The 26,914-nt window shown below is 41.2% G+C and overlaps 3 protein-coding genes across 7 annotated transcripts in view; 2 read left to right on the plus strand and 1 right to left on the minus strand.

Annotated features, from left to right (window-relative positions):
* The first annotated feature begins 593 nt into the window (after nt 1-593).
* LOC143366233 (kanadaptin) lies at nt 594-4,038 on the plus strand. 2 transcript variants are annotated; one of them, XM_076807133.1, is made up of 6 exons: nt 594-1,750; nt 1,852-2,126; nt 2,566-2,708; nt 2,816-2,976; nt 3,078-3,455; nt 3,561-4,038. In XM_076807133.1, exons 1-6 carry the CDS (start codon nt 929-931, stop codon nt 3,930-3,932), a joined length of 2,151 nt encoding a protein of 716 aa, XP_076663248.1. In that variant the 5' UTR covers nt 594-928; the 3' UTR covers nt 3,933-4,038. The 2 variants fall into 2 exon arrangements, with proteins under 2 accessions (XP_076663248.1, XP_076663247.1); XM_076807132.1 differs by having other exon boundaries at nt 605-1,750; nt 3,534-4,038.
* Nucleotides 4,039-4,378: 340 nt separating this feature from the next.
* LOC143366236 (uncharacterized) lies at nt 4,379-5,835 on the plus strand. Of its 2 annotated transcripts, none has more exons than XM_076807136.1 (5): nt 4,379-4,561; nt 4,972-5,115; nt 5,219-5,325; nt 5,405-5,522; nt 5,597-5,835. In XM_076807136.1, the coding sequence occupies exons 1-5, from the start codon at nt 4,513-4,515 to the stop codon at nt 5,677-5,679; spliced, it is 501 nt and encodes a 166-aa protein (XP_076663251.1). In that variant the 5' UTR covers nt 4,379-4,512; the 3' UTR covers nt 5,680-5,835. The 2 variants fall into 2 exon arrangements, with proteins under 2 accessions (XP_076663251.1, XP_076663250.1); XM_076807135.1 differs by having other exon boundaries at nt 4,382-4,561; nt 5,219-5,331.
* A 1,159-nt stretch (nt 5,836-6,994) lies between these two features.
* Nucleotides 6,995-26,914, minus strand: part of LOC143366232 (roundabout homolog 2) — a 30,852-nt gene continuing 10,932 nt past the window's right edge. For 2 of the 3 annotated variants that reach the window (XM_076807131.1, XM_076807130.1), the window contains 9 exons: nt 14,024-14,177; nt 13,480-13,610; nt 13,132-13,398; nt 12,752-13,032; nt 12,140-12,667; nt 11,836-12,066; nt 11,405-11,743; nt 9,248-11,336; nt 6,995-9,156 (listed from right to left, as the gene is read on the minus strand). In XM_076807131.1, coding sequence (XP_076663246.1) covers nt 8,978-9,156; nt 9,248-11,336; nt 11,405-11,743; nt 11,836-12,066; nt 12,140-12,667; nt 12,752-13,032; nt 13,132-13,398; nt 13,480-13,610; nt 14,024-14,177 — 4,199 coding nt within the window. In that variant the 3' untranslated portion in view covers nt 6,995-8,977. The remainder of the gene's footprint in view (nt 9,157-9,247; nt 11,337-11,404; nt 11,744-11,835; nt 12,067-12,139; nt 12,668-12,751; nt 13,033-13,131; nt 13,399-13,479; nt 13,611-14,023; nt 14,178-26,914) is intronic. The other variant, XR_013084699.1, reaches the window with a different exon arrangement.

Here is a 26,914-nt window from a genome sequence, read left to right on the forward strand (position 1 = left end):
GTTTGAAAAATAAGGAAATTTTTATGTTATTATATATTAATGGTTAACCGTCTGAGATGCCTACGCTATTGCTTTGGCGTTCGTCGGTCAGATCGCTCTATTCCACTCGATCTCGATGTGTTTTGTGCGCTCTCTTCGTCGCGCGGTGCGATAATGTATGTGCCTACTTCAGCCAATAACCAAAATTCGTGTGTCGCGTCTTTAAAAGTGTGCCAAAATAGGTGATTCGACCAATCGTCATAGCGACGGACTGTATCGCCCGAGCCCGCCTCTTGGGGATCTTCTTTCGGCCGGGTAATAGTACAACGCGGCTAGTATTAAAGATGGCTGCGTGTAACTCATTATGCAACGATTTGGAAGCATATTATTCTGAAATTGTAATACAAATATCTAGTATGCTATAGGAAGCAATAAATTGACAATATTGTTGCTCGGGATCGTTTGAAATGAGTTAGAATGTTCTACTTTAGAGATCTATATAGATTCTTAAGATGCAAATGACTGCATAATAAATTAATTGTTTTACCTCAGCATTCTCAGCAATTCACTGTATGTTACATATTCACGGCGCTTTAATTCACAGGTTCGCCGCTAGGTGGCTGTATAGCGAGCCTTAGGATAGTTTCATATTCACAAGATGACGTGAGATGGCGTAAGCCGCGTACAAATGCGCAGACGATGGGAACGTTGAAAAACGATTTCGGATACGGGACAACCATGAATGAGATGGATTGAGGTTACTTGACGTTGCTTACGAGTACGCTTGAAATCTACTATGAAACGAACCGACTCGAAACATTAGTTTGAGAAGGTTTTAAAACACTTCGGGCTACAAAATGTGCTCGCAGCGTTAACAAGTAATTGCAATAGTCTATGGTTTTTACGGTAAGCCCACGGTGACAATTGGCGACAATTCGTGACAATTAATATGGAAGGAAAAATAAACATCGGGGAATTTGCGAAAAAATCGGAAGAGAAGCGAAAACCTTGGTCGCGGGATTGCCCGAAGAATGGGACAGGGGGTGGTGAAGAAATGGAAAGCAGAGTAGACGACGATAAAGTATCGTACCTCGATAAACAACAGTCTAGTCCTCTCGATATTATGGAAAATTCTACAGACCATTCGTCCGATTCACCCGAAAATCTCAACAGCAGCGCAATTAGCAGTGCGACCGACGGTTTTAAAAAACCGACCGTACTAATTGGTCCTAGACGTTTTCGACCACCAGGAAAAATTCCCAAGACATCAGTTTCAACGGATGCTTGCACACCCGAGAATATCGATTGCTGCTCCGATCGTGTATTAAAATCCATGGATCATTCGAAAGATCCACCTTTTCCATACGTAGAACCACTCTGGGGTGGGAAACCAGAGCAGGATTATAAAATGGAGGTGCTTAAATCTGGAGTCATCGTAGACACAATTCCACTTAATGAACAAAGTTTCTATATTGTCGGGCGACTACCTTCGTGCCACGTGTCTCTGGCGCATCCAACTATTTCAAGATATCACGCCGTTTTCCAATACAGATACAATCAAGATGAGGAAAATTCTAAAGGCTTTTATGTTTATGATCTAGGAAGTACTCATGGTACATTTTGGAATGGAAATCGTATAAAATCCAATATTTATGTAAGAATACAAGGTGGTCATATGCTTAGGTTCGGTTGCAGTCAGAGAAAATACATTTTGCAAGCACCGTCGGGTGACGAAGAGGAGGAATCTCAATATACAATGTCTCAGTTAAAAGTATCCTTGATTTTTTCACATACTAGTTTTCTTATAACCTGTCCATAACCTTGCCTACCTACGATCAACTGTCTATAGTAAACGAAAAACATGTATTGTAGGAAATGAGAACGTTGGAATTAGGAAAACGATGTGGAAACAAGAAAGCCGATGCTTCCATTTCAGAGAAGGAAAATGATGGTATCGACTGGGGCATGGGAGAAGACGCGGACGAGGAGACAGACTTGCAAGAGAATCCTTACGCTTGCATCGCAGATGACGATTTAGTTTTGGAGGATCCTAAGAAAACTCTCAGAGGGTGGTTTGAAAGAGAGGGATACGACCTTCAATATCAAACAGAAGAGAAGGGTCTTGGACAATTTTTATGCTGGGTAGAGTGAGTATTTTCGGTAAATGTTTATTTTATGGGAGGGTTCTCCGATTTCCCTCTAAACTTTTTGCCGCTCGGAAAAAAACTTCACTTAACGTTAGAACTACCGATGGTTTCACAGCCGATGGTATTAGTATTGGTTGGGGCTAGGTTCGAACATCGCCCCCCCCACCACTCACATCTGTTCGCTAACGTGCTTTACGCGCCCACGAGCGGACGCGCACCCCCCGCTCTAAGTAGTTCCAGTGTTAAGTGAAGTTTTTTGCGAATATCTCGTAAACCGAAGCAGAGCGGCAAAAAGTTTAAAGGGAAATGTTGTTCAGAATCAATCTATTGTAAACATTTACCGTATTTTCATCCGCGTCGACCCGTTATAAATCTTTTATACCCTTTGACACACGGAGCAGCTTAATGCAATCGGCATTTTTCCCTGGAAAATTTTTAGCCTTCCCATGGAAGATATCGTTGGTCGTTCCGTCAGAGCAGAAGCTCTTGTTAAAGGCAAGAAAAGAGAAGCAGTCGTGCAGTGCGCGCTTGAAGCTTGCAAAATCTTGGACAAATATGGGTTACTGAGGCAAGCGAATCACGGTAAGCGCACGACTCCCGAATAAATATTCTGCCATTGTCTGTCTTTTCTCAACGAATGCAACTTTTTGTTGTCTACCTCGAATCTATGTACGCTTAATGGCGTGTAGAAGCTAGGAAAAGGAAAACGAGGAATTGGGAAGCGGAAGATTATTACGATTCGGACGAAGATAACTTTTTGGATAGAACCGGGTCGGTTGAGAAGAAACGAGAGCAGAGGATGCGCCTAGCTGGCAAATTAGAGGAAAAGGTGGAAACGTACGATTCGTTGGTAAGTCGGCGATCCAAAACTCTCCGCACATCTTCCAACTCGTAGTTTGTTTGCACAGAAATTACAAAAGACTTGTATCGTCATTCGTTCTGTTCTGTTAGCTCGAAAAGCACAAGGAAGTGACAAAACGTATCTCGTATTTGTTAAATTCTATTAAAAATTGGCAAAATAAAAGCAACGCGAACAAAGATATAATGGAAGAAGACGCATTGGATGCTTTCATGTCAAGTTTAAGTTGGTTCGCTTTGACCAAAAGCGATATTGCCAAGATGAAAATAGAATTGCAATGTTTGCGCAAGGAGGAAACAAGTATAATTAAATTGTTAAACTTGACACGTCCGGCGAATTTACCCGCTCTTATTTGCCATACCGCGACTACTGACCAAGTCACGCGTAATGTTAAGACGAAAACCAATCTCACTCGAGAAACATTATCGGTGACGATCGGGATTCAAGACCCCGCGCTTGGTCTTGGGAAGGTAAGCGAATAACTTTTTTTCTCTCCATCAGAATCGTCTCCATTCAAGTTTATACCTCTACAATCGTGTCTTCTGTAGAAAAAATCATCAAACCGTCAACTAAAGGCAGGTAATAAATCGTTTTCATCGAGTACAATGAAAGCGGAATCCGAAGAAGAGATGAAATCCGAAGAAGAAGTGGAATCAAAACTATCACGTTCAACTACCGCTGCTACTAGTACCATCACCGCTACAGTTGGTGTTTTCACTACTGCTACGGCCGCCGCCACCACCGCCACCACCGCTACCACCGCTACAAACAAGTCTGTTGGAGAAAATGAAAATGAAGAAAAGTACGCAGTCGGACAAACGAAAAGGCGTCGACAAAAGGTAGCCTGCGATCAAGACACTCGTACGAATAATTACTCTACGTGGGTTCCGCCACAAGATCAATTAGGAGATGGAAAAACGAGTCTTAATGAAAAATACGGTTACTGAAATGAAACTACGTACATATATTTGACAATTTTATGCAATTGTAACTTGTCTGTAAGGATACGCATTTTAATGTACGATACTGTAAATACATTAATATTTTATACAAGTTCTCTGTGATTTGTACTGTTGGCGATTTTCGCATTATTCGTGTCCTCGGTATTTAGAATTGTACCGAAAAATTGGAAGAATTACAGAAGAGAAGAATACGAGTCTGATATCGGTACGTATGCATACATACTTGTGTATAGTAGTAAGTACTTTGTCAAAAGCAAAAGGCAACACGTAAAATTCTTCTCATTGTTCATAACTACTTAAACTTAAATGATGATCATGTGACCAGTTATGAATTTACGATTGAACGTTGTTGCCGTTGTCGGATTCAGTTTAGGCATCTTTATCAACCTTGTTACTAGATTCTATACGTTATGTTTTTTTCCGGAGTTGCGTTGCGTGTTGTCACTGTTGTCAGTTACAGTCCGTTGTGCCTGGCCATGCCTGGCACTCGATGTATATTGAAATTCAAGGAATCAATAATCTAAAAAAATTTGTCACCGATTATTGTCGAATACGTAGGTAGAAGATGGATTATCCCGATGACGAAGAATTTGGAATTTCTTATTTAAAAACGAGTACGTATGTTAAACGAACTAATGTACATACAACAATACCTAACCCAGACCCAAGGAGACAATAAATTTCTGTTCCGTGCCGTTCTGTGCTAATGTTTTCTGGAAGGAGGCATTATTATTGTTATAATTCTATTTCTTCTCGTTTGTTGGTAGATTTCGTATATAATGTGCTCTCGGTTCTATATTCCTTAACTCGTACCTCAAATATTAATCTCGAAATTACGCGTTATCCTATGTATGTGTACATAAGTATATACCTACTTGGAACGAAATGTGTAAAGTCGTTGATTCCTAAATACATAACGTCAATTAATTACCTCTATTATTTTCAAATATTACACTGTAGTAACACTCGAATTTTGCAAGTCACTTTGGGTTAACGTGTAATCTTACCTTGGAAATTGAAACAGTATGGACCATTGTCATATCTATCGGATGGTACTTGATTGCAATTGCAATTTCCTTCTGGTACGCTTCTCCGTATATTTGGGCCAAGTATACAAAGTGGAAGCTAAGAAAGGATGATCAAGATTATGCAGCAAAGTACCACAAAAGTAAGAGCCTGAAATCAACGTTAATGTATTTAGATCGTTTTGTGGTATCGCCCAGTTTCTACGATGTATGTATAAAAATATCGGCCTGATCTTTTATATTTAGATTCCGATTTATTGCAAGAGAGAATATCGGCTTTGGAAGCTTCGAGGCAAAACATGCAGGAAGAATATTACCGGAAATGTATGCTTGTACGAGAAGCGGAAGCAGAAGCAGAAGTAAGCTACTCGCTATTAATTCAAAAGTTAGTCGTCGAAACAGTAGCGTAAAGATTTTTCTCTTCCGTGTAAGGAGAAAAGAAAGGGAGCATCCGGGTTAATGCGGGCCAATCTCATGGGTCGTACACTAGGTGACGATACAAGCGATCCATTCGGTTTGACCGAGAAGAAGGCGAAATCGACGAGAGGAGGTAAAGCGTAAATGTGTAAATACGTAAAACGATCGATGGCGATGTTGAAAGCACATCCTCCTTAATTTTTACAGAATATAATCCACTAATGGGGGATGGTTCCAGAGGATACCGACCTCCGAAGCGAACCTGTTGTGGCAAGGGTGGCTGTGGGTAATTACGTGTACACGTGCGCCTATATCATTTTCTTATCATCCGGATTCCTTTACAAATAAATATTTAGTAAAATAGCGAATTAAGTTGTAAATAATTACGTAAAAAGTTATCTTTGTTTTCAATAAAGGTATACATTTCTAAATATGTACAAAGCGAATACAGCATTTCCGACTTACCTGGCGTTTTGCAGACAAAGGAGCCAAGAGGAAAGGAGGCGACAGTTACGCATCTCGAATTGTTTAAATAATTCTTTTAAATTTAAAGTTGGTAAAATACTCGAGATTTTTAACATTCTTTCTTTTTTGTTTTTTTTTTATTTTTATTAATAATCGTTACTCGTATATTATGTAACTTTTCCGTATATCGTCATATATGTATACGCAGTACTTGACAATAATAATCGGTATTTTTTAATTATCTACAATTGTGCGCGCGTACTCGTGCGTATGTATGCGTATATTACTATTTCGTGTTAACCGACTTTATTCGCGCACATTCGCATCCTTTCTTTTATGCGACCACGCGTTCACAAACTAGACAACCGTTAGTGTTTGCCTCGTAATAAATAAGTTATTGCCTACGAAAACGTTTAGGAACAAACGTTTTTTTTTTTCACTTTTTATGCGCTTTATTTACAAAATGTAAAGAAGATTTAAGCTAAATCACTCATCAGCCTTTGTGTTTAGATTCAGACTTGAGAGCTAAAACACGCAATTAAAATTCCAACCTATCGAATCTTGGGGGGTACGGAACACGTTTGTTCTTGATATGCCAATTAATCTGTCACAACTGTAAAGTATCCCGCCGCTACACTCCGCAATACAGTGGTTAAAAACCGTTCACATTTACCCGGGGCCGTTTAGTCTTTTAACAAGAGTCTACCGAGTCTACTTATTGTTATAATAGTTGATGACAAGCCCAATGAACGCATTCACTTACGCTTCCACTTGCGACTATTGCACTGTTTTGTAAACAAAATTGTAAGAATGTGGACCAATGTTTCCTGGTTGCAATTCTCAATGGGTGATTAGCGATGTAGGAGATATTTACCTAATACAATGTAGGTGGTCGATGGAGAAAGCGAGTCATGTAAGTACGTGCAAGAAGAAGCGAATAAACGTAGGAGCATTTCGCAGAAGGATAGTAGGCAAGTAAATGAAATTACGGCTGATGCCGGTACAACTGGTGAGTGGTAGAAAGAATGGAACGCAAATACTCATACATAAGTACATATGTATATTTACGTGGGACTGTGAGCGAGGTTGCAAGTGGGAAGGATAAAAATAGAAATGGAGCCAAGGGATAGAACTCGCGCATATGTAAATTGCCGTGCGCGCGGCAATTGTTTTATTTTAGGTATGTATACGAATATGATACAAACGGCGCGAACCATCGTAACAACTGTGCAAAGATGAGAAACTATAAAAATAACGTATTACTTTTTTTCTCGCAAATTGATAGGATGGTTCGGCGTAAAGTGACGATCCGTTCTCTCGCGATTCTCTCGTACAAGGAAAATACCGTGAGCACTCGCCCTCGACTCAACTACTTTTCAATACCTAATTGTAAGTAACTATTATTATATACTATCGATCGGTTTTCCGTACCGTGGAAAATCTCAAATGCGAATCTATGTACAGTCTCGAGGGCATTCATTCTTCCCGAGATACCTATGTAGGTATCAGGTATATGTTTAGAATGGGCATTTACGTTATTAAACTTGAATGAAGTTTGGCAAACTCGACGTACAGTTCGAGTAGACCTGCATGAAGATTGTTCGAATATCGTTACGCTGGATACTTGATATATACATATTCTACGTGGCTATGTTTCTTCTTCAATTCGAGTCCTAATCTAAACACGCTACAAAATTCACTCTCTCTCTCTCTCTCTCTCTCTCTCTCTCGCCTCTCTCTTGCTCCTAGTCAACTATAATTCTCGCTTCTCGTCCGCCCGGACGGATTATACTTGTGTCGTGCCCTAATATACATGATACGGATTTACCAATTTCGCTCGCGTACTCTCGGCTCACGTGGCTGGTTCGGGTTTTAATTTCTCTGAAGATTTAAACCCCGCTACGTAATATTACGGAATTTATAATCTCCGGCAGTGTTTTCGACGTCCGTTCCCTTTACCGTATAATCACTACAATCAACTACTCTTGGACGATGACTACCGTTTTAATCGGGCAGTTATCGTTCCTCTTTGTTCTTCCTAAAAACATTAAATGAATTATAACGAGTTTGAGCGATTATTAAACAGCGAGTGTCGTTCACTCGATCTCTTCACTTGACTTGCCATCCCCCATACCTACGTTAATCTTGGCTCTAGCGAGGCTCATCGAGAAATCCTCTCGCTATATCTCGATAGAGAACATGTCGAGATGTCTCGAAATTAAACGTTCGATTCGACTGATTGAAAATTCAGTTGAATGTCGTCAAGGTGTCGTAATTTCGTTGTCATTGTGACAATTAGGTATCCATTCTGAAGAAATCACAGACCAAGGGAGACGGTCTCTCCTATGGGATTCGCAAGGAACGCTATACAGCACACACCATACAGCAGTTACAGCTACATTAGTTTCACAGAAAGAACACAGTCAGCGTGTACGGCGTGTACAAAATTCTTCGATATGATAATACTTGATACACTTTAGTCGTTGATACGATATTTCATCGCACCTTCTGTCATCTATAATAAACACCCAGTTGTGCAGAATCACGCGTTAAATGTTCGCGTTCGGCTTAATGCCATAAAGCTCGCGAATTTTTCTTCGAGCTTGGGAACGTTACAGTGAAAAATAATATATACTCGCGCGGACGCTTTGTGGCGAGAATCTAGAGGTTGTGGAAAATAAACGCCACATCGAATCGAAACTAGTAATTGGAAAAAGTCGTTACCCAAAATATCAACTAAATGCTGACTCGCGAAAAACTACCTATACATATTCTCAGTTCCGTTTAACACGCTCCTAATTGGCGTACTATTCGTGACTTGGATCACGCTTACTTTTCGACCAATCGCACACGCATTGATGAATCGATTACCATTTTCATTCGTTTATTCGACAATGTACCGGACGAGTATAGGTAATGGTGAGTCGGGAAATGGAAAGGAGTATTTTTCCCAAGGCAATTGAGAAAAATGCAGGAACAACTCGTAAAATGTCGTCTCGGTACACGCACGCTACTAACTACTCCATGGAAAAATGGGGGGAAAGAATAGAGTGGGCAAAGGAGTAATGCAAGAGTGCACTGGGTCGCGTTGCAGTCTTCCGCTTTTACGAATCAAGGTATGTATTAGCCATCGCGAAGGTCGGCCGGCCGACTACACTCTGGAGGAGCATTCGAATTACCACTGCTCACAAACATGTTGTTTAGTTTGTTGTACCTTTGACTGCCGGAGCTGCTGACTGTATTGGAGGCTGAGGAATTATGTGGAGGATAACCGCTGGTTCTTGAGAAGCTAGGCACTTTGTCTGTGGGGAAAGAGAAGGGTGAATGCAGAGAAAACCATCGATACTGTCGACTATTTGTACACATGGAAGAAGAGAAGCTCAAGATGCTGACCTTTGCCGCGATTATGCCTGGATCTTTCTTGCGAGCTGATACTTCCGGATTGCCTCGGTGGTATACAAGAGTAATTACTATCACCACTGCTGTAAGTCGGTGAAGAGGCTCTAGTATTTCTCCTACGGGGACTCCTGCCACTTTTAGTTTTAGATTCTTGTTTAGCGTGAAGGCAGTGGGCCGCCGCAGCCGTCGCCGCCGCCGCAAACTGTTGGTTGTATTCGAGCGTGTTCCCGTAAAGGCAGCTAGATTCTGAACAGGAGCAACAAATGTCCGAATGCGCGTTGGAATCACACGATTTTCTATCCCACTCGTCGTTCTCCGGTTGATAGAGATTGTCAGTCGGATAGGAGCCGTCGTCGTTTCGCCGATAGTCATCTTCGCTCGCGATCGATTGCTCCGAGTGCGATTCTACGCGATTTACGCGACTATACGTAGAATCGTAGTCTTCTAATGGCGACCCGTTGCGTTGGCCGTATAAAACGGAACCGCTCTCGTATTCGTTCTCTTGGTTGCTTTTGTACTCGTAACGATCAAATCCCTGCGGAAAGGCAGGTAGCGCGGGTGGATTCGTCTGCGGAGGTAAGCTCGTATACCTGCTCTGTTGATGAACGTTATTCTGCTGAACCGCCGAGTTGTCGAACGGTTCGCGCTGCTGCTGTTGGCTCGAACCATTCCAGACTGTACCCGAACCTCCTAAGCTGTTCGCTGCCCTGATCGGTGGACTCGGTGGACTTGCAGAATTCCCGGATCCAGGGCCAGAGCCACACCCAGAACCAGAACCCGAGCCAGAACCTGAATTTAAACTCAAACCCAAACCCAGTCCCAAAGCTAATCCGGAACCAGTTACCAAGTCTAGATCGTTCTGCCTGTCGATGCTTCGTTTTCCCAGCTGTGGACTGAACGCTGTCTGATGTTGGTAATGCACTTGTGACTGTTGTTGCTGTTGTTGTTGTTGTTGCTGCTGCTGCTGTTGCTGCTGCTGTTGCTGCTGCTGCTGCTGCAGCTGCAAATGCTGTTGGTAGTGATGCTGATGCTGATACTGATGTTGATGCTGATGTTGATGGTGATGATGATGATACTGGTATTGGTGCTGATGTTGGTGTTGGTGTTGATGTTGATGTTGATGAGAATGCGAATGGGGCCTGACAGAACCGAGAGATCCCTCGAACGAGGGTGGATGTTCTGGCGGCGGCGGTAGCATGTCGCACCAATTCAGTGGTTGATTTTCGATTGGTAAAGGCATTCTGTATTGATGAGTCCGCCTGTGCGCTTCTGTACTTTCGTCCGCGTTGTACACACTGCTGGCATTGTCGCTACTCGGTGACACTGTCGATTTGTTCCGATCCAGATTGGAATCTACACTCGAGTAATCTGGTTTCAGGCAAGAGTCGCTCGAATTCGATTTCCGGCCACTAGTTTCTATCGAGTCCGGGCTACGGGTGGGCATGCAAAGCGTGGTCGTGGCGTAAGGTTCCGGCGGAGCTTGAAGCTGTTTCCTTGTGTTATAAAATGTCGTTAGATTCACTTCGGCGTATTCGGAGCCTGTCATACCGACGATTCCACCAGGCGGCAGACCGATTTGATTCTGATTGCTAAGCAGTTTCGTCTCGCAGTCCTTGTCGGTGGTGGATGAAGCCTGAAGCGTGTTGCTCGGTCTCCAACCACGCTCCAGCCACAGAGTATCCTTGTTCAATTGACAAATGTCATTGGCCGTACCGACGGGAACGTTCAAGTGGCCTAGCTGCTTGCTCATTGCTTGTTTGCGTCGAACGTAAAGAGCTCCCAGCAAAGCGGCGATAACAGTCAACACGACCGTTATCATTAGGATGAGAAACCACGTTTCGCCAATAACGGAAGCACTCCCTTGACTCGGGTCCGTTCGCGGTGGTAATTGCGTCAATTGCCCCGGGTCCATGTTCAAAACAGTCGGACTGGAGAACGGGCCTAGTCCGACGCGAGTCAAGCCGGCCACACGCGCGGTGTAAAGGCCGCCGGTCGTTAAGCTGTTAATAATTACGGAAGTGGTGGATGCGTTTAAAGACATCTGGCCCAAAATCTTGTTGCTGTTGTTGCTCTTGATTTGAATCTAAAACAATTGGAAAGCTCAGAGAAAAGGAGGAGATACGATAGAGGAATGTTCGCGACTTTTTTTACCTTGTATCCTATCAACTGTCCGTTTTGCGTATTTCTCGGCGGCGGAGACCAACGAACAAATGCCGAAGTGACATTTATCATACCAACGTGGACGTTTTCGGGCGCGCCGGAAGGTACGTCCTCTAACGTGGTTATTAACTTGACATTGCTCGGTCTACCTTCGATAGTCTTGAAAAAAGGAACTAGAAAAAACTCGTATCGCGTGTACTTGTTCAGGTTAGTCAAAACATGGCTGGTTGCTCCGGCATTTAGTACGGTAACCATTCGATATTCCGGTTTCTCGGAAACTTGGCGGTACCTTATATAGAGACCTTCGACCAAATCGGCAGCTCCGAGAATCTAAAGAATACCACCGAGATACAAGAGTTGACAAAGGCAACTGAATTCGCACAGACTACTATGTAGTATGTATGTATTGGGCATGTACTTACATCCCATATGATCTTGACGCTAGTACTGCTTAAAGCCTCAACTTGTTTTAAATAAAGAATCTCGCTGTTGAGCCGATCTCTGGCCCGAATCAGTTCCGTTTGTGGGATCGCCTGTTGATCAAGACCCGTCGTTCGCGCCACGTCCGACAGGGGACCGGGAAGTGAGAAACCCTGAATATTTCGGGCACGAACAAGGAACACGTAGCTCGTGTCGGGCTTAAGGTTGGTTACCTGACAAAAAACCATTCGGGGCGTACCATCTATATGTGTACACATGCATGTATCATACGATATAGGTACTTACGGTATAGGTGTCATCGATAATACCTTCCGCAGCAACGAGCCAGCCGGTCTTTGGATTCGTAGCAAAATATTCAACCGTGTAATCGATTATTTTGCTGGCCCCTTCGTGACCCGGACTCCAGGTAAGCGTAATCGCGTTACTAGTAGCATTTACTATTCTCGGCTTGCTAGGGGTCTCGGGAAGCATCGATGCGCCGCCGCCTGCCGCTACACCACGGCGAATCGCTTCCGAGCTAACCGTCAAACTTGCACTCCACGATGTATTGCCGGATTCGGAAGAAGCAACACAGCTGTATATTCCAGTGTCGCCGGGTTGAAGGTTCTTTATCGAAAGAGTACCATTGCTCGCGATTGCAAATCGATCCCCGGTATCCAGTCGTACGAGTTGGTCGTCCTTGTACCAGCGGATCTCTGGAGGAGGTCTCCCAAACGCACGGCATGGCATTGTAATCTGGTCCTTTGGAGGCGATGTCTGATTCGTCGCCCTCATTTCGATTATAGGTGGGGGAGCCTCTTTTACGGATGTAACCTGACGAAAGACACACAGAAATCGCACTCGTCCATCCAGGTAGATAGATAGATAGATAGATATCCATTAGCATAATTTCGATACCTGAAGAAAAACCGTGGCTGTACTCGCGCCAGCTTGGCTGATGGCGCTGCAGACGTAGTGTCCCTCGTCTTTTCCAACAACTCCCCTGACGTGCAGATTTCCGTCGTCGGTTATTTTGTAACGATCTTGATACTCGTTTCCAGGGAACATTAGTTCTTGAGAACCCTCGCGAGTCCAGAAGATGGAAGGTTTCGGTGCGCCACGCGCCGCACAGGAGAATGATACGTTCGATCCGATGTTGACGATTTCGTCCTTTGGAAAGTTTGTAAAAACTGGCCTTGCTGAAAAGTAGAGTGAGAATTTTTTCTCAATTATTATTAATTCGTACGCGAGTCGAATATTGTAGTTTATACTATAGCTTATTGGTTCTCGCTACTCACAGTGTACGGTCAGGGTTGCGCTTGCCGATATGGCGCCGACACCATTCTCGGCATCGCAAATATACGTGCCCTGATCTAGCGATGTCACCTTTTCGATTCGCAAGCTCTTATCATCCGAAATATGTGCTCGTCCGATCGGCATTTTCCCATCGTTTCGTCGCCAAAGAATCTCAGGTGGAGGATCGCCGCCTACGCGGCAGGCAAATTCAGCCGTTTGATCCGTTAGAATGGTTTGATTTGCGGGAGTTGATGAGAAGAATGGCTTTACTAAATAAAACAAGAGCCACGGAAATGATTGTACTCGTCTGTACTTGTCTACATACATGTACCATGTACTTAGGTACTTACCGTGAACTGTCAAAGTCGCTACTGCGGATTCTTTCACTCCCACCATATTTTCGGCAACGCATTGATACTTGCCCTGGTCCGTTTGCCTGACATCAGAGATCATCAAATTCCCACCGTCTACCAGAGTGACGCTGTGTAGAGAAAAGAGCGATCGATAAACGCGCGCTTGTCCACGGAGGAGAAAACGAATGGTGTGGTCGTGAGAAAACCTCCCTCTGTTTGGCCCGTAAATTTTCGGTACGACTGTCTTTGTTAATTCTTTTTCCACTTTTCTATCGCTTGGCTTTACCTAACCTACTCTCATTACCTACTTGTTTAGGTACTATTTGCCCAGCTCGCTGCTCCGCTACACACTCCTTGGTCGTCGTATCAAGTCGCATTATGCTTTTCTCCATAGCTACGTTAAATCAGGAGAAAAGCACCGAAAACGTGTGCGATTCTAAATGCCAAGCGTTTCGTTACCCATTATTCTCTCGACAATGCCCGAACCGACACCGAAATGTCCAAAACTCCTGTTAGCGTATGTATGTATGTATGAAAATACCGTTTAGTAACGTCCAAGTCTAGCATGTGACCATTCCTTTTCCAATGTAACGTTGGCTCTGGATGCCCTCGGGGTGGACCACACTCCAATAAAGCGGTTTCTCCGGCCGCGACTCTAGTGTTTTGCGGTTCTGCTCGAAATTCATCCCTTAGCACTGCAACAAATAAATTATATCAAATCGGTTCTTTAGCTTTTTAACCGACTTGAAAAAGGTCAAGGTTATAGATTCGACCCGTATGTATTTTTTCTTATGTTTGTCAGGGCATAACTCTTTAGCATATCTTTTTTTTTTATATTTTGCCAGTCCTAATTATTATTATTTTATGTACGTACGCGCATATCGCCGCAGCATAGTGTGTCAATATAAAAATGCACAAAAAAGTAAAAAATAATTTTTCCCTTATTTAATCTACGACTCTCATATTTTTTAAGTCACTGTGTAAATCGGTAAAAAAAATTTACCGATCACCAATCGGCAAACGTCTTTTCCCAAGTTTCTCAAGTTTCGTAATTTTCGCCATTTCTATTCTATCTGTGTAACTATCTATGAAACATCAGAAATGGCAATTGGGTATATAGGTATGTTTAATCCTTTCGGGTCAATATTTCGCTGGAAAGCATCCAAAGTATTGTCCGAGAGTTCCCGAATGTACCTATATGTACAAGTTTTCATTAATGTCGGCATATTAGGTACACGAGTAATGAGGTGATTGACTTGAATCGGATTTTTCATAATATTACACACCACTCAACTACATTACAGTTCCTGATACTGTTCCTTGCGAATTCTCAAGAAATTAAAAAAATATTGCAAAATTTATATTTCCGAAATAATGTTGATAATATTTATCTAAACTTTTATTCGTGTCTAATTTACACAAAACTTATGTAAATGAAAAAAAAACAGATAAATTTATATACTCTAGTTATGTATCTTAGTGAGCAAGGCGAAACATTACTTTTTTATTTTAAAATAGTTTAAAAAAAAAAATCTGCGGCTGTAGAAAAATTTGTTTCATTTTGAGTGGACGTTGTTTTAATTGTATGTATATAGAGTATCCAAAAGTTGTTGTAAATTGGATGTCCTTTTTCCAGTGGACTGAAAAATATGAAATTCCTTTGCTAAAGTCCGGAATTTATCGTCTCCTTGGTTGACGCTAAATTCTTAGAGGCTATCTGCGATTGCTAATTCTAATTGTTTTGTTAGAGGTAGGTAATTCTTCATTTTCAGGATCTGTAAGGTATTCAGTATTTTCAGGAGAATCGTGGTTGTTGTTATATTTTCCGAAAAGTCTACTTAGAATTTGTTTAGAAAATTTTAAATAAGAATATAAGAGCACCTGTAGCACTTAATAGTGTGGAATCTTCTCGACTGAGATTTTCTATTGTTATTCTTATGGGTTCTAATGTTAATAATAAGGTTTCAACAATAATTTTAATATATTCATTTCAGTCAGTGGTTTTTTAATTGGATTCTTTGCTCGCATAAATCGCCTAATCATAACCTCCATGGTGTTCCACCTGGTCTTACAATGAAAAATAAGCTTTAACTGTGTATTTTCTTCTGCTTTCGCATATTTTTGCAGAATATTCTTAAACACTTTTACAATTTTTCGTATTGCTGTGATTGTCTCTTCGACTGTTTCAACATCAGAATCTGAATTGGCTGAATGATTATTTTCATTTTCTGAGAATCCATTGTTATCATCCGAGTGAAGAGATTGCGTCTCCTCGGAATTTTTAAAACGGCCAAATGTATCCCGTGATTATAACAAAACTATTGGTACGCCGGAGTGAAGGACTAAAAGAATTTAGTTTTACATGAATTAATTCCAAAGTTCTTTCAGATGTACAGCTTGCATTAATCGGCATTATCTAATTCGAGATTAACAGATTCCTTGCTACTATAATACATATGTACATCGATATAGCTTTTGTTATTTACACTAAGTAGTCCATTTGTAAATAGATATGCCGAACTTTTGGTTGTCCACTTTAAGTGTATTTATTTTTCAATTACATAATTCCCATTTTTCCTGTGCATAAAAATCCACCGTTAACTGCATTGTATCAGATGAATTACGAGGATGATTAAATCCTTTAACCGCTATGTTTTGTCTTATAAATTCAGTTTTTCATATTTGATTAAATGAAAACCGATCAACAGCCGCCAATTTCGTTATTATTTTTCACAAAGTTGGTCGTGCAATAAATTTATCAATAGTTTCATTGTTGTCTGAATATCGGAATCATTTGACCGTTTTAAAATTAAAACTGCTGGTACTTGGCTAATCCATATTTTCCACTTTTTGTTAAACCCGTGAGTACCTTCGAGATGCCTTCGAAGACCCTATGGTCGTGGATCCTTTGCATAAAAGCTGTCTTTCACAAAGATTACAGGTGGCAGATTCATTGTTTTTATTTTCTCTAAAGTATTTTTGAGTGGCTAAATTTAACAGAAAACCTGCACAGACGAACACAAGAGTCGGTCTTGTAAACCTGTTTAGAGTTCAAACGTACACTGACTGTTTTTCACGCAGAGCAGTGAGTCGCCAGTACGATCGTTTACGTACATATTCTTTCTGAAATCTGATTGCTGCGCCGTTAAGGCCGTCGCGCAATTTAGTGAAGCGCGGCGATAGGAAGAGAAAAGTTTAAGAACAATTGCGCAAATCTTCGAATGTATTCCTAGCATTTATTACAAATTGTAGATGTGTTTAGGTATATGTTCACGATTACCTAGTAACACACAATTTGAGCTAACTGAAAATTCATTTCTCAAAACGAATGGGATTTATAATAATTTTCCTACACTTGAGTTTCTCGAGAAATGAGAAATAAGATATTATAAAATTTCTTGAGAAGGAACACCGAATAGGGGAGAGGTGCTATAAAAGGGACAAATCGAATTGCCAAAATTCTGATCACATTGCACATGCAAGTTATTTTCCTGTTTATGACAACAGAAAGTGCCCAGTCATTTCACGTAAACTTCACTGCAGCCTTACTTGCAACAGAGTAGTAATCCGCGGTTGATGTTTATCGGCAGTAAAAGTAACATTTTCGTTGATTTTCTGTGTTGTTTTCTGAGATCAAGATCCCCACCATAAACATGACTCATGTACGAAAGAAGCTAATTCCCTTTAAGGGGGGAGCCTGGTGTAACTAAATGAAAATCGAGGCATTTTTCGGGAATTTTTTTTACAGAAAGTATTTGATAGATCTTTCTGAAACTTTCAGGACATTGTATTAACAGGTTAAGGTATATAACAAAAAAAAAATTATTAAAAAAGAGCGGCAAATAACAAAGTTATGCCCAGTCCGTTGGCGACGCAATTATTGCACTGCGGGCAACGTAGCGTCTTTTGATTTCATCTGAAACCAAAAATCGAACAATTTTCTTTTAGTTTATGAGTGTACGCACAGAATGAAGTAATTTGAAACTTAAAAGATGCAAAATGAACAAATGGCGGCCTCTTGAATAAAAAGTTCACTGTTTCCAACGAAATTTTGCCTTAAATGTCTAAAAAAAAGTTATTTATTTAAACAATATCATTATACTAATAACTTAGTACTATGAAGAAAATGTTCACAAATATCCGTGCACAAGGCCAAGTCGATTGGTTGAATATTTGTTTAGTTACATTGCCCGCAAAGTATAAAACAGTCGTTTCGAGAAAAACACATTTCAAGTTTTGTGGTAGCCTGGCGCTCCGTAGCAAAATCGGCTATATCCGCTTTAATTTTTCGAATTTCGTTTTGCGGCTTTGGGAACATATTGTCGTGATGTTCAACTATTGATTTATGCAAAAAAAAAAAATCGATTTCTTCGATTCGCTACACCAGGCTCCCCCCTTAATTCACGAGAAAAGTTCTCACGCAAAGATTTTGAAATCAACTTTGCTAATTCCAATTATATTCTCGTTCTCCGTTCGAACACTGATTCCTCTGTCACTTTTTATACTTGACATTCCTTTATTGGCCACAAATCTATTCAGTGCTCAGATTTTCAGCTCCGGTTTTAAGGAATTAGCGGGCGTTGTATAAGAAAAAACTATGAAGTCGACTTGAAACAAAATATTTCATATCACTAGTGCAGGTTGGCGAATGTGCTATTAATCTATTACCGACTTTCATTCGTTTAAATTAGTCTCTACCAAGTTTTTATTATTTTCCATCGTAAAACGATTTTCATACGAAATTTTTAACAAAAGTTGTCCCTCTTATAAAAGTTTTTGTGTCAACTACAGGCCTCGCCCGCTAATTCCTTAGAACCGAAGCTGAAAATCTCAGCACTGAATTGATTTGTGGCCTATAAATGAATGCCAAGTATAAAAAGTGACAGAGGAATCAGTGTTCGAACGGAGAACGAGAATACAATTGGAATTAGCAAAGTTGATTTCACAATCTTTGCGTGAGAATGTTTTTAATGTTTTTCGTGAATTAAAGGAATTAGCTTCTTTCATACATGAGTCATGTTTATGGAGGGGGGGGGGGGGGGATTTCACCACTTTTTCCATAATTTGTGAATTTTTGTTGCGTTGATCTTATCAAGCTAATGTACCGCTGGTCACTCTCTAGGAAATTTCACCACAAAGAATACGTATATATGCGAGGAAAGAAATTTATTACGATATGAAAAAAAGTTACTCTTCCCTTTCGACTTCAAACAAGTAAATAAGTCGAGAAAAAGGTATAAATTTATTTGTTATTGCGCTTCATTTTAGAGAAAATCGACTTTGATATTCTTGACGATGCGTCCAGTCGCGTATAAGGAAATCTACCCTAATGAAACTCTTGGGCGATTTGGGCGTAAGTGGAATTCGCCCAATGACTTCTTATAAAGGAGTAATAATAATAATAAAAGTATTATGAATATTTATTAGATTTTCTTACAGATGTTAATAGTTTTTTTATTTTTTGTATGGCATGCTACACCAGGGCAGTGTGTACTTGCGTACCTGCTGAATTCGCTAATATTCTCTATTCTGCCGGATATTTTTATTGTGCCTACCTGAGACCGGAGTCAACGGTTCAAAACCTGAGACTCCGGCTGAATGCCGAAGATCTGGCAACCCTGCATGTACTGCTGGACACTATATGCATTTTATTTTCCTGTAAAGTTATTAGTGTATCATCTGATACATATTTAGATGACATTGTTTTAAAATTTAAAGGATATTATTCCGAAACGGACCGGTGGAGAGGGGGTGTGGACTCTAAATCTAAAATTGTAGTTTCGGGTATTTATTAGTTTCCGAAATAGTAATAAAAAAAATATTGTTAATTTTTTTTAAATTTTGTAGCCTCAGTCTGATTTTTAGCATCGCCAAACTCACATCGGTTCGCTACAATGCTTTGCGCGCCTCCCACGATACTAACAACAACAATACTACAACCAATACTAATACCCGGTACAATTTGGAAAGTGGAATGCGTGGTGTCGGTATAAGTGAACAGAAATATTTTTAAAAAGACTCGGTAAGGTGTACCCTTTTATGCACAATTACCCCTGTATCTTTTCAACGCATTAATTGCCGAAGCTAAAATTTTATAGTTGGGGTCGTAATACCCACCAAGTTTCATCTCGATCGGCCACCGGTCCCTTTCGGAAGTAGAGCCGTTTTAAATTACCAATTATTAGTTGATGGCGTCTTGTTTAAAATTTAAGAATTAGTGAAGTAACTATTCAAAGCGACAAAATATCGATGATTTATAGTACAAAGAGTTATTTTTTTCATAGATTCCATTGTTTTTGTACCATTAAGATTTACAATGATAATTGTAATACCTAATAAGTTTATTTTTATTAACGTGTCCCTTTCATGACTTATACTGCCCCGTTTAAAACCACCTAGTCGTAAAAGGGACATTTCCCACTTATTTGAAAATGGAAGATTTTTGTCATTTTCTATTACAATTGATGAGTTTGTAAAATATTTTTATCGAATGGAAATAAACACGCTTTCTATTAATGCACTTATTTTTTAAATACCTATAATGATATTGTCAGAAATGGACACTAGAGAAAAGTGTCCCTTTTATAGCACCGCTCTATTTATTATCGAATACTATCGTTGCGCGTGGATGGACAAAGATCATCATTTTGTCCACTTACATACGACTATACCTACCTATGTAGGTAGAGCTAATCTGATTATATTTGGATGAGGTTAAACCCTGAAACAGCAGAAAAGTCGGCACGCAGATTCGTCGTCCTAGTCCTTTCTCTTTGATCACTTGTGTGTCTCTGTTGAAACGATGAGTCACACGACATACCTACTTAGTTGGTGCATCGGCTAAGCCATTCCGCTCTGTTTGCGTGTTTGCACATCGTTGACGCCCTACAAACAGTTTTACGCTTGCGTGGTAAAACTTGAACGGCCTTACTTGGCCTCTCCAATACCAATGTATTTTTCGAAATTAAATTCCAATTCGTGAATAATTCTCGATTCATCCATGCTAGCGAAATCGAATTGGAGGATTTACACACACACACACACACACACACACACACACAAGGCCTACAAGTTGAAGCGAGGTGCTTGATTTTCGAAATAGATTACCTACTTAGTGTCGCATCGCTTTCACGTAGAAACGGAATACGATAAGCGGTTTAAACCGATGCTGTTTTCGCATCTGTTTTTAACGAGACGGGCGGGCGGCGCGGCGGCCAGTTGTTGAAAGCCTGAGTGAGATGGGGCGAAAAAACTAGGGTCTTGGAAAGGAGAAATGGGGGTGAAGCTGGTGCGTAGTCAAACAACCTCCAATTAACGAACGCTAGATCTGGAGCGAAAGAATTGAAGGGTTCTTGGATCTCCCGTCTCGCCCCCTTCGTCTTTTTACCGTTCCCACCCCTGTCGACCATATAACCCCTCGGGCTTTTTCGCGAGCCGCAGGAACCAACTAATGAGAGCAGCAGGCGCGTTGCGTTGCGTTCCCTTCGTGCTACGCGTGTACATGGACCGGGACGAGACAAACGGCTATGCCCTGTGGACCGTGCGGGAGTAGCACCAGCCGCGCGCGAGACGGGCTTTTCAAAACGAGGCAACTCTTTTTTTTTGTTAAAAACAATCGGTAGGTATTGCGAGTAGTTGGCTACCTACAGTTGGGTATCTACCCAGCGCCGAGACATTCTACGCATTCTTTAGTGAAATTAACACGCGCATACGTAAAGTAGCCGAATATAACGACCTCTGCTAATATGAGACCCTACCTATTTCTTTACTAACTAACCGGGTATCAGTTGTTTTTAAAGTGGATTAAATTACAAATACCTTCTTACAAATACTGTTGTATAGTGCTTGCAAGGGTGTTTAAGACTTACTAGTTGTATATCATTAAATGATGAAGACTTAACTTCGAAGCTGCTTAGTAGTTATCATGTTATTGTTTCCAAATATAAGACCCGTGAAAGTTATGCTGAAAGTGATAAAGAAAGAAAATTATGATACAGAATGCTTGTTTTGCGGTGGTGGGCCCACGAAGACTACGATAGTGAAAAAATAGATTTCACCAAGAAAAAATAAGATTCGGGAAAAAACAAACTGGGTCTCATAGTAGGAACCGATTTTTTTCGTTTTTAATTTATTACGAAGAAACTGATTTTTTAGCTAAAGAATACATGCTCTACTTTTGAAACGTCTATCGAATTTTAATAAAAGTGTTCTCAGTCAAGAGTTATGATGTTTTTAAGAAATGGGTCTCGTATTCGGCTACAAAAGCCTATTTGGATATTTGTAATGCATTCGACGCGTACCTACCACCTGGTCTCTAAACTGCGATGCAAGAACCGAAAAGATGAAACGGCAAATGTGAGAATTCGGTTCTCTGTTTATCCTAAGAGTCCAGTCGATGTATTCTCAGTACCATATTTGATATAATTAAAGTACATAAATAAGCACAATGGTACAAGGTTCCGGTTAGAAAGGGCGAGAAGCAGTGGTAGCGGTGGCGATGCCTACATACATACGTAGAAGGGATATTCGCTCGGCGGGTACCTAAGAGCATTGAATGCAAATCCCCGCAGGGCCACGCAGGGTCTTCGTATGGGTGTACGTTAGCATGCTTACATGTTTGCACGCTTCGCTGCTCGATGTCTTGCTGCAAGTTTTAGCCAAAGTGACCGCTGTCTGTATATAGGTACAATGTACATGTACGGAGAGTATACACCCATATACGGGTGGTCGATCGCGTATCCATAGTCCATACAGAGGTAGGCTCTCGCGTTTAGTACATATATAGTCGTGTTGGAAAGAAAGATTTTAATCATCCAAGGGTATTATTTATACGGATTCAAGACCGATTCCAGATGCCTAAGGATTTCTAAGGATCTGTCTGGAGGATTTCGAACGAGGTCCAAAGTGGTTGAAAGTTTGAAACAGCCTACGTTCGTTGTCGCAGGAATTGTCGGCGCGCACCAGAGTCGCTGCGACGCGCCAGTCTGGTCCGGTATGCCCACGGATTCGATATAAATAGACGCGAGTGTGCAGCGTTCGTTCCCCCGTGCGACTACATATATTCGATAGTAGTAGAGTAGACAAGCATCGGTGGTCGGTCAAAGTTGTTGTATCCCTAGGTTCAGCCAGTCAAGATCTATCCGCGTAGAAGAAACGACAAAACTTGTGTTTCCTTTTAATCGAAAATGCAATTTAATATTCATGTACGTAGCAACGTACATACCTTTTCCTCGCCTTCTTTCCGTTCCTTTTCCGCTAGCTTCTATATAACATAGATAGGGGCACACGTTTCGTGGATACGCCACGGCAAAATTCGATTTAACTGTCGTATTTAAATTCACGAAATCCCGTTAACACGCACACTGTATCTTGCTAAAATACGCGCTACGCCGGGGATACCTGCCTATCCGATGCCGTGCCCGTTCGCTTAACATTTAAATTGCATTGTTCCTGTCTGATTCGTGCCGCATCCAGACTTTGATTCCGCTAAACCGGACAAACGGCATAATTCACGCCACACGCTTCCTGGCCTTGTCCTTGATATATTGCTTTAGCAGTTTAGCCTTTTCTTTTCGACTGTATTCTCTACTCAAACACCCGGTTCCAACACTCGAATGTTGGAATAGCAATACCTACCTAATTCAAGGAGATGGAAAAAACTTTGTTGTTCTGGTTGTTTGAGTTTTAGAAACAAACGTATGTAGGGGGGTTGAAAGTGACTCTCCTGCTGGTTCACAGCAACGCCAACGTCGCGGGATATGTACTCGATTACTCAATTAAACCGTAGTGTCGGTAGGCGTGGCAGCTGGACGTACTCACGCACATATATCACCGAGGTACATCGCGCACTAGGCAGAAACGGGATTCAAACGTGTATACATACGCGAGCAAAGGAATACGTAGTACGTATGTAGGATGCATACATGTATGCGGTTACCTACTACTCTTACGATACCGAAATTTTATCGACACGATCCGTGCTTGACACTCGGACCTAAATATCTATGTGTATCGTACATATAATTAATTACAGCGGCCAAGTATGGACTCTAATCGAATCGATTCATTCATTATTGTAGAATACCCATGCATACGTGTAAAGGTTTCGTTTTATTAAAGACATTCCCCCGAGGATGAGTCAACACTTGTATACCTACATACATAACGGAAAGATACAACAAAAAATTGAAAAGTTCAGTGTTTCGACCAGCCGGAGTCGAGGTAAATAAGCATGAAATCTATTGTAAATATGAATCTAAACGCAAACGGGAATAGCAAACGTGGCTGTCCGATATCTATCGTAGCATTCGTAGCTTGTAGATTGCATCTTGCGATAAACGGTTGTATGCGCCGCGCCGCGCCGCGCCCCGACCCCTCAGCCTGTGCCATGCAACTTGCAAACTTGGCTGTCCACACCGGAAATACCTACTACACCATTCGGGTTGAATGGAGTCGTTGTTTCGACAGCATTTGCTTCCTTGCGAAATGGAATACGTATGTATGTCGTGTAGTCGTCGTCAAACTTACAGAAAGAGTTTCAGCTTGGAGAAATATTAATTCTTACCGATCGACGTCGGCAATTTTGTCTGATTCGATTAGTTTATAGGATCGTAATTGCTTTTATATACAACATTGCCACGAATATTTATTTTTCCTGTGCTTCGCATTATAGAAACATTAGTAAACATTACACAAGTCCGTTTCTTGCGAGGAAGTATCACGTACAAAAAATAATCTTCCTCAAGATCAATCTTGAGGGTAGGATTATCTTCCGATAGAGTTGGCGGTTCTCCGAGAAAGTACCTATGCGAGTAGGAATAAGAACGGAAGTTGCGGGTCGTGGAGTGTACAATGCGAAAAGGTCTCTATCTCTCGAATTTCATGCGCATACCGAGTATACTTGAACCTCTCCACGAGTAATAATAAGTAACACTGAACATAAACGACGGAAGTATTTATATACATACCTACATTCTTTGTTTTCTTTTCTTTTGCAAGATTATGAGAATACGTTGTATGCATGCATGTACTTACGTATGTTTGCATACCAAGTAGCAGAGGAAACGCGAGGTTTTCATTTATGTGTGCGTGGTGTGTGTGGTGTGTGTGAGTGGGGATACAACGAAAAGTCAAGTTGAAGTAATAGCCCGAGTATTTAAATATAGGTACCTATACCAAATGCGAAGAAGCGGAAACGTTTACCGTGTCGGCATATTGTATCTCACGAATTCATCGATATAGTATATGTAGAGTGTCTGTCCTCCATTGGGATTAAAAGCTATAACGCCCTCTATGCGCCTTTATTCTCTTCCTCTCTTTTCCTCTAAAAACCAGGCAAAGTAACCCTGGCACAGCACAGCGGTACTATGCCGTCCGGCTAATCGATACGCGGTGGATGGAGCGAACAAGGGACTAGAATGGGGTCCGGGATAGCAGAGGGTTGAAAGCAAACGATGGATGGATAGGTGTTGATTCGTCGTGGCGAGAATCGGAGAAAAGAAGAGAAGCGGAGGAAAATTGGTAGATCCGAACAACTTGAATCAGTCGTGCTGATGGAATATTTCTGTGACATTGAATTTCTCTTGCCATAGCCGCGGTGAAATTATGAAATGCGATTGTTGTGCGATTAAGTCTATAACTTTTAATTAGATTTTATTAGATGCTCGGGATCAGAAAATTTACTGCTTTTCAAAGTGTCACGTACTACCTAACCCCCGAACTTGTTTTATATCACGCAGCTGCGGTTCAGAACCTTCTCTTTCCTTTCCTTCTCATTTTTCTGTGACAATATTTTCTCTTCTCTTACGTTTTTTTCTTTCTATCTTTTTCTTCCTCGAGTTGCAAGCGAGTTTATTTCGGCGCAAGTTGGTTGCACAGCGTGCTCGCGGTAGTACAAAGCCTTATTCATAGTCGTCGGCCATAACTGCCTACGTTTCTGCCTACCGCCATTGCTATGGCTATCTTACCGTTCAGTCCTTTTTCTCTCGACAACGCGCGACAAAGATGGACAAAGTAGAGAAGACCGTGCTGTCACTAAATACGTAACAAGAACGACAAGTGGAAAGGTGCGTGAAAAATAAAATACACTTTAATAAGGTACACTTTCCGAAAGATGCTGAAAATGCGAAATCAACGAAATCCTTGCAGAGATGAGATAATAATTATAGCTAGTCCGAGTTGATGAAAATGATTCAACTTGTGTAAAATAAACAGACGACATGGAACAGGAGATGGGTATGTTGTAGGATACGAGATTCCAAATTCTATACCTAGGTAGTATAGTAAAGGTCTCAGCGCGTCGAAAGCACTATCGCTTGTATATGTCGCGAAAGCAACAACACTCTCTCTCTCTCTCTCTCCCCCCCTTCTTTCTCTCTCTCTCTCTCTCTCCCCCCTTCTTTCTCTCTCTCTATATATATATATTGGAATTGAGAATTCACTTTTATAAATAGAAATAATTGGATAATACCTATAGTATTTACGGGTATCTAATTTTATGGAAAAATCAAAGTACAGGCATATACTACGTAGCTACTATATACGGTATTCACACGCCACGCCATCGCAAGCTATGCTGCTGCAACGCGTCGTGCAACACAGCACCATGTTGGTCGAGCATACGCTCGATGTAGATACAGCTTCGTATCGATTTCTATTCTCCTTCCCTTCTCTCCTTCTCCTCTCGCCGCCTTCCACTCGCCCTTCCTCTGCGCGTATCCATGCGTATTTGTATGAGAGCACGTGGGTGTATGCGCGAGCGTGCGCACGCTCGCACGCACCACCCTATCCAACCACACGTGTATACCAACGACGCGACGGTCAGCGAAATTCCGGCCCATACTTGGCCGTTTCGTTCCTTTCTATTCCATTCGTTGCATTCTTTTTAATTTCTCAACAACATTCGTGTCCTTCGTCAAAATGAATTAATAATTACCCATCTTCTCGTACAGTTCATTTTCCTCTCTTACAAGCGAAAAAGTGGAATCTATCGAGTCCATGTGTTTGTTCATCGTATGTATCAAAGACACGAGAAAACGATTACCGATACTACGTATATAAGACCGACTTCAAAAAAATAGAAATGCAATAAAAAGTAAAAAATAATTCTTCACGGTGCAAATGATGAGACGCCGACTTAAAAAATTATGAGTCGTAGATTAAATAAGGAGAACAATTATTTTTGACTTTTTAGTTTTATGTACCTATATTGACACAACATGCTGCTCCTTTTTCAAGTCGAAGAAAAGAGGGAGGGAGGGGGGGGGGGGATTGTATCAAAAGGCGAAAATAACAAGAAGGACGTGAACTTTTGTCGGGTTTCCTCTATCTTGTACGTAAGTACGTATCAATATATCGAAATTACCTTAATATCCGCGTTCTTTTACCTAACGCGGGCAAAAAAATGGTGCAATTGGTCGGTAGGTACATGCCC

This window comes from Andrena cerasifolii, chromosome 2 (genome assembly GCF_050908995.1).
Source record: "Andrena cerasifolii isolate SP2316 chromosome 2, iyAndCera1_principal, whole genome shotgun sequence".
Classification (NCBI taxonomy): Eukaryota; Metazoa; Arthropoda; class Insecta; order Hymenoptera; family Andrenidae; genus Andrena; species Andrena cerasifolii.

Bases quoted from the DNA above. Each gene is read 5' to 3' on its own strand.
- LOC143366233 (XM_076807132.1), top strand. From the start codon at position 929: ATGGAAGGAAAAATAAACATCGGGGAATTTGCGAAAAAATCGGAAGAG. The intron at 1,751-1,851 runs GTATCCTTGATT...CATGTATTGTAG, and splicing joins ATACAATGTCTCAGTTAAAA to GAAATGAGAACGTTGGAATT. The intron at 2,709-2,815 runs GTAAGCGCACGA...AATGGCGTGTAG, and splicing joins ACTGAGGCAAGCGAATCACG to AAGCTAGGAAAAGGAAAACG.
- LOC143366236 (XM_076807135.1), top strand. From the start codon at position 4,513: ATGGATTATCCCGATGACGAAGAATTTGGAATTTCTTATTTAAAAACG. The intron at 4,562-4,971 runs GTACGTATGTTA...AAATTGAAACAG, and splicing joins AATTTCTTATTTAAAAACGA to TATGGACCATTGTCATATCT. The intron at 5,116-5,218 runs GTAAGAGCCTGA...TTTTATATTTAG, and splicing joins TGCAGCAAAGTACCACAAAA to ATTCCGATTTATTGCAAGAG.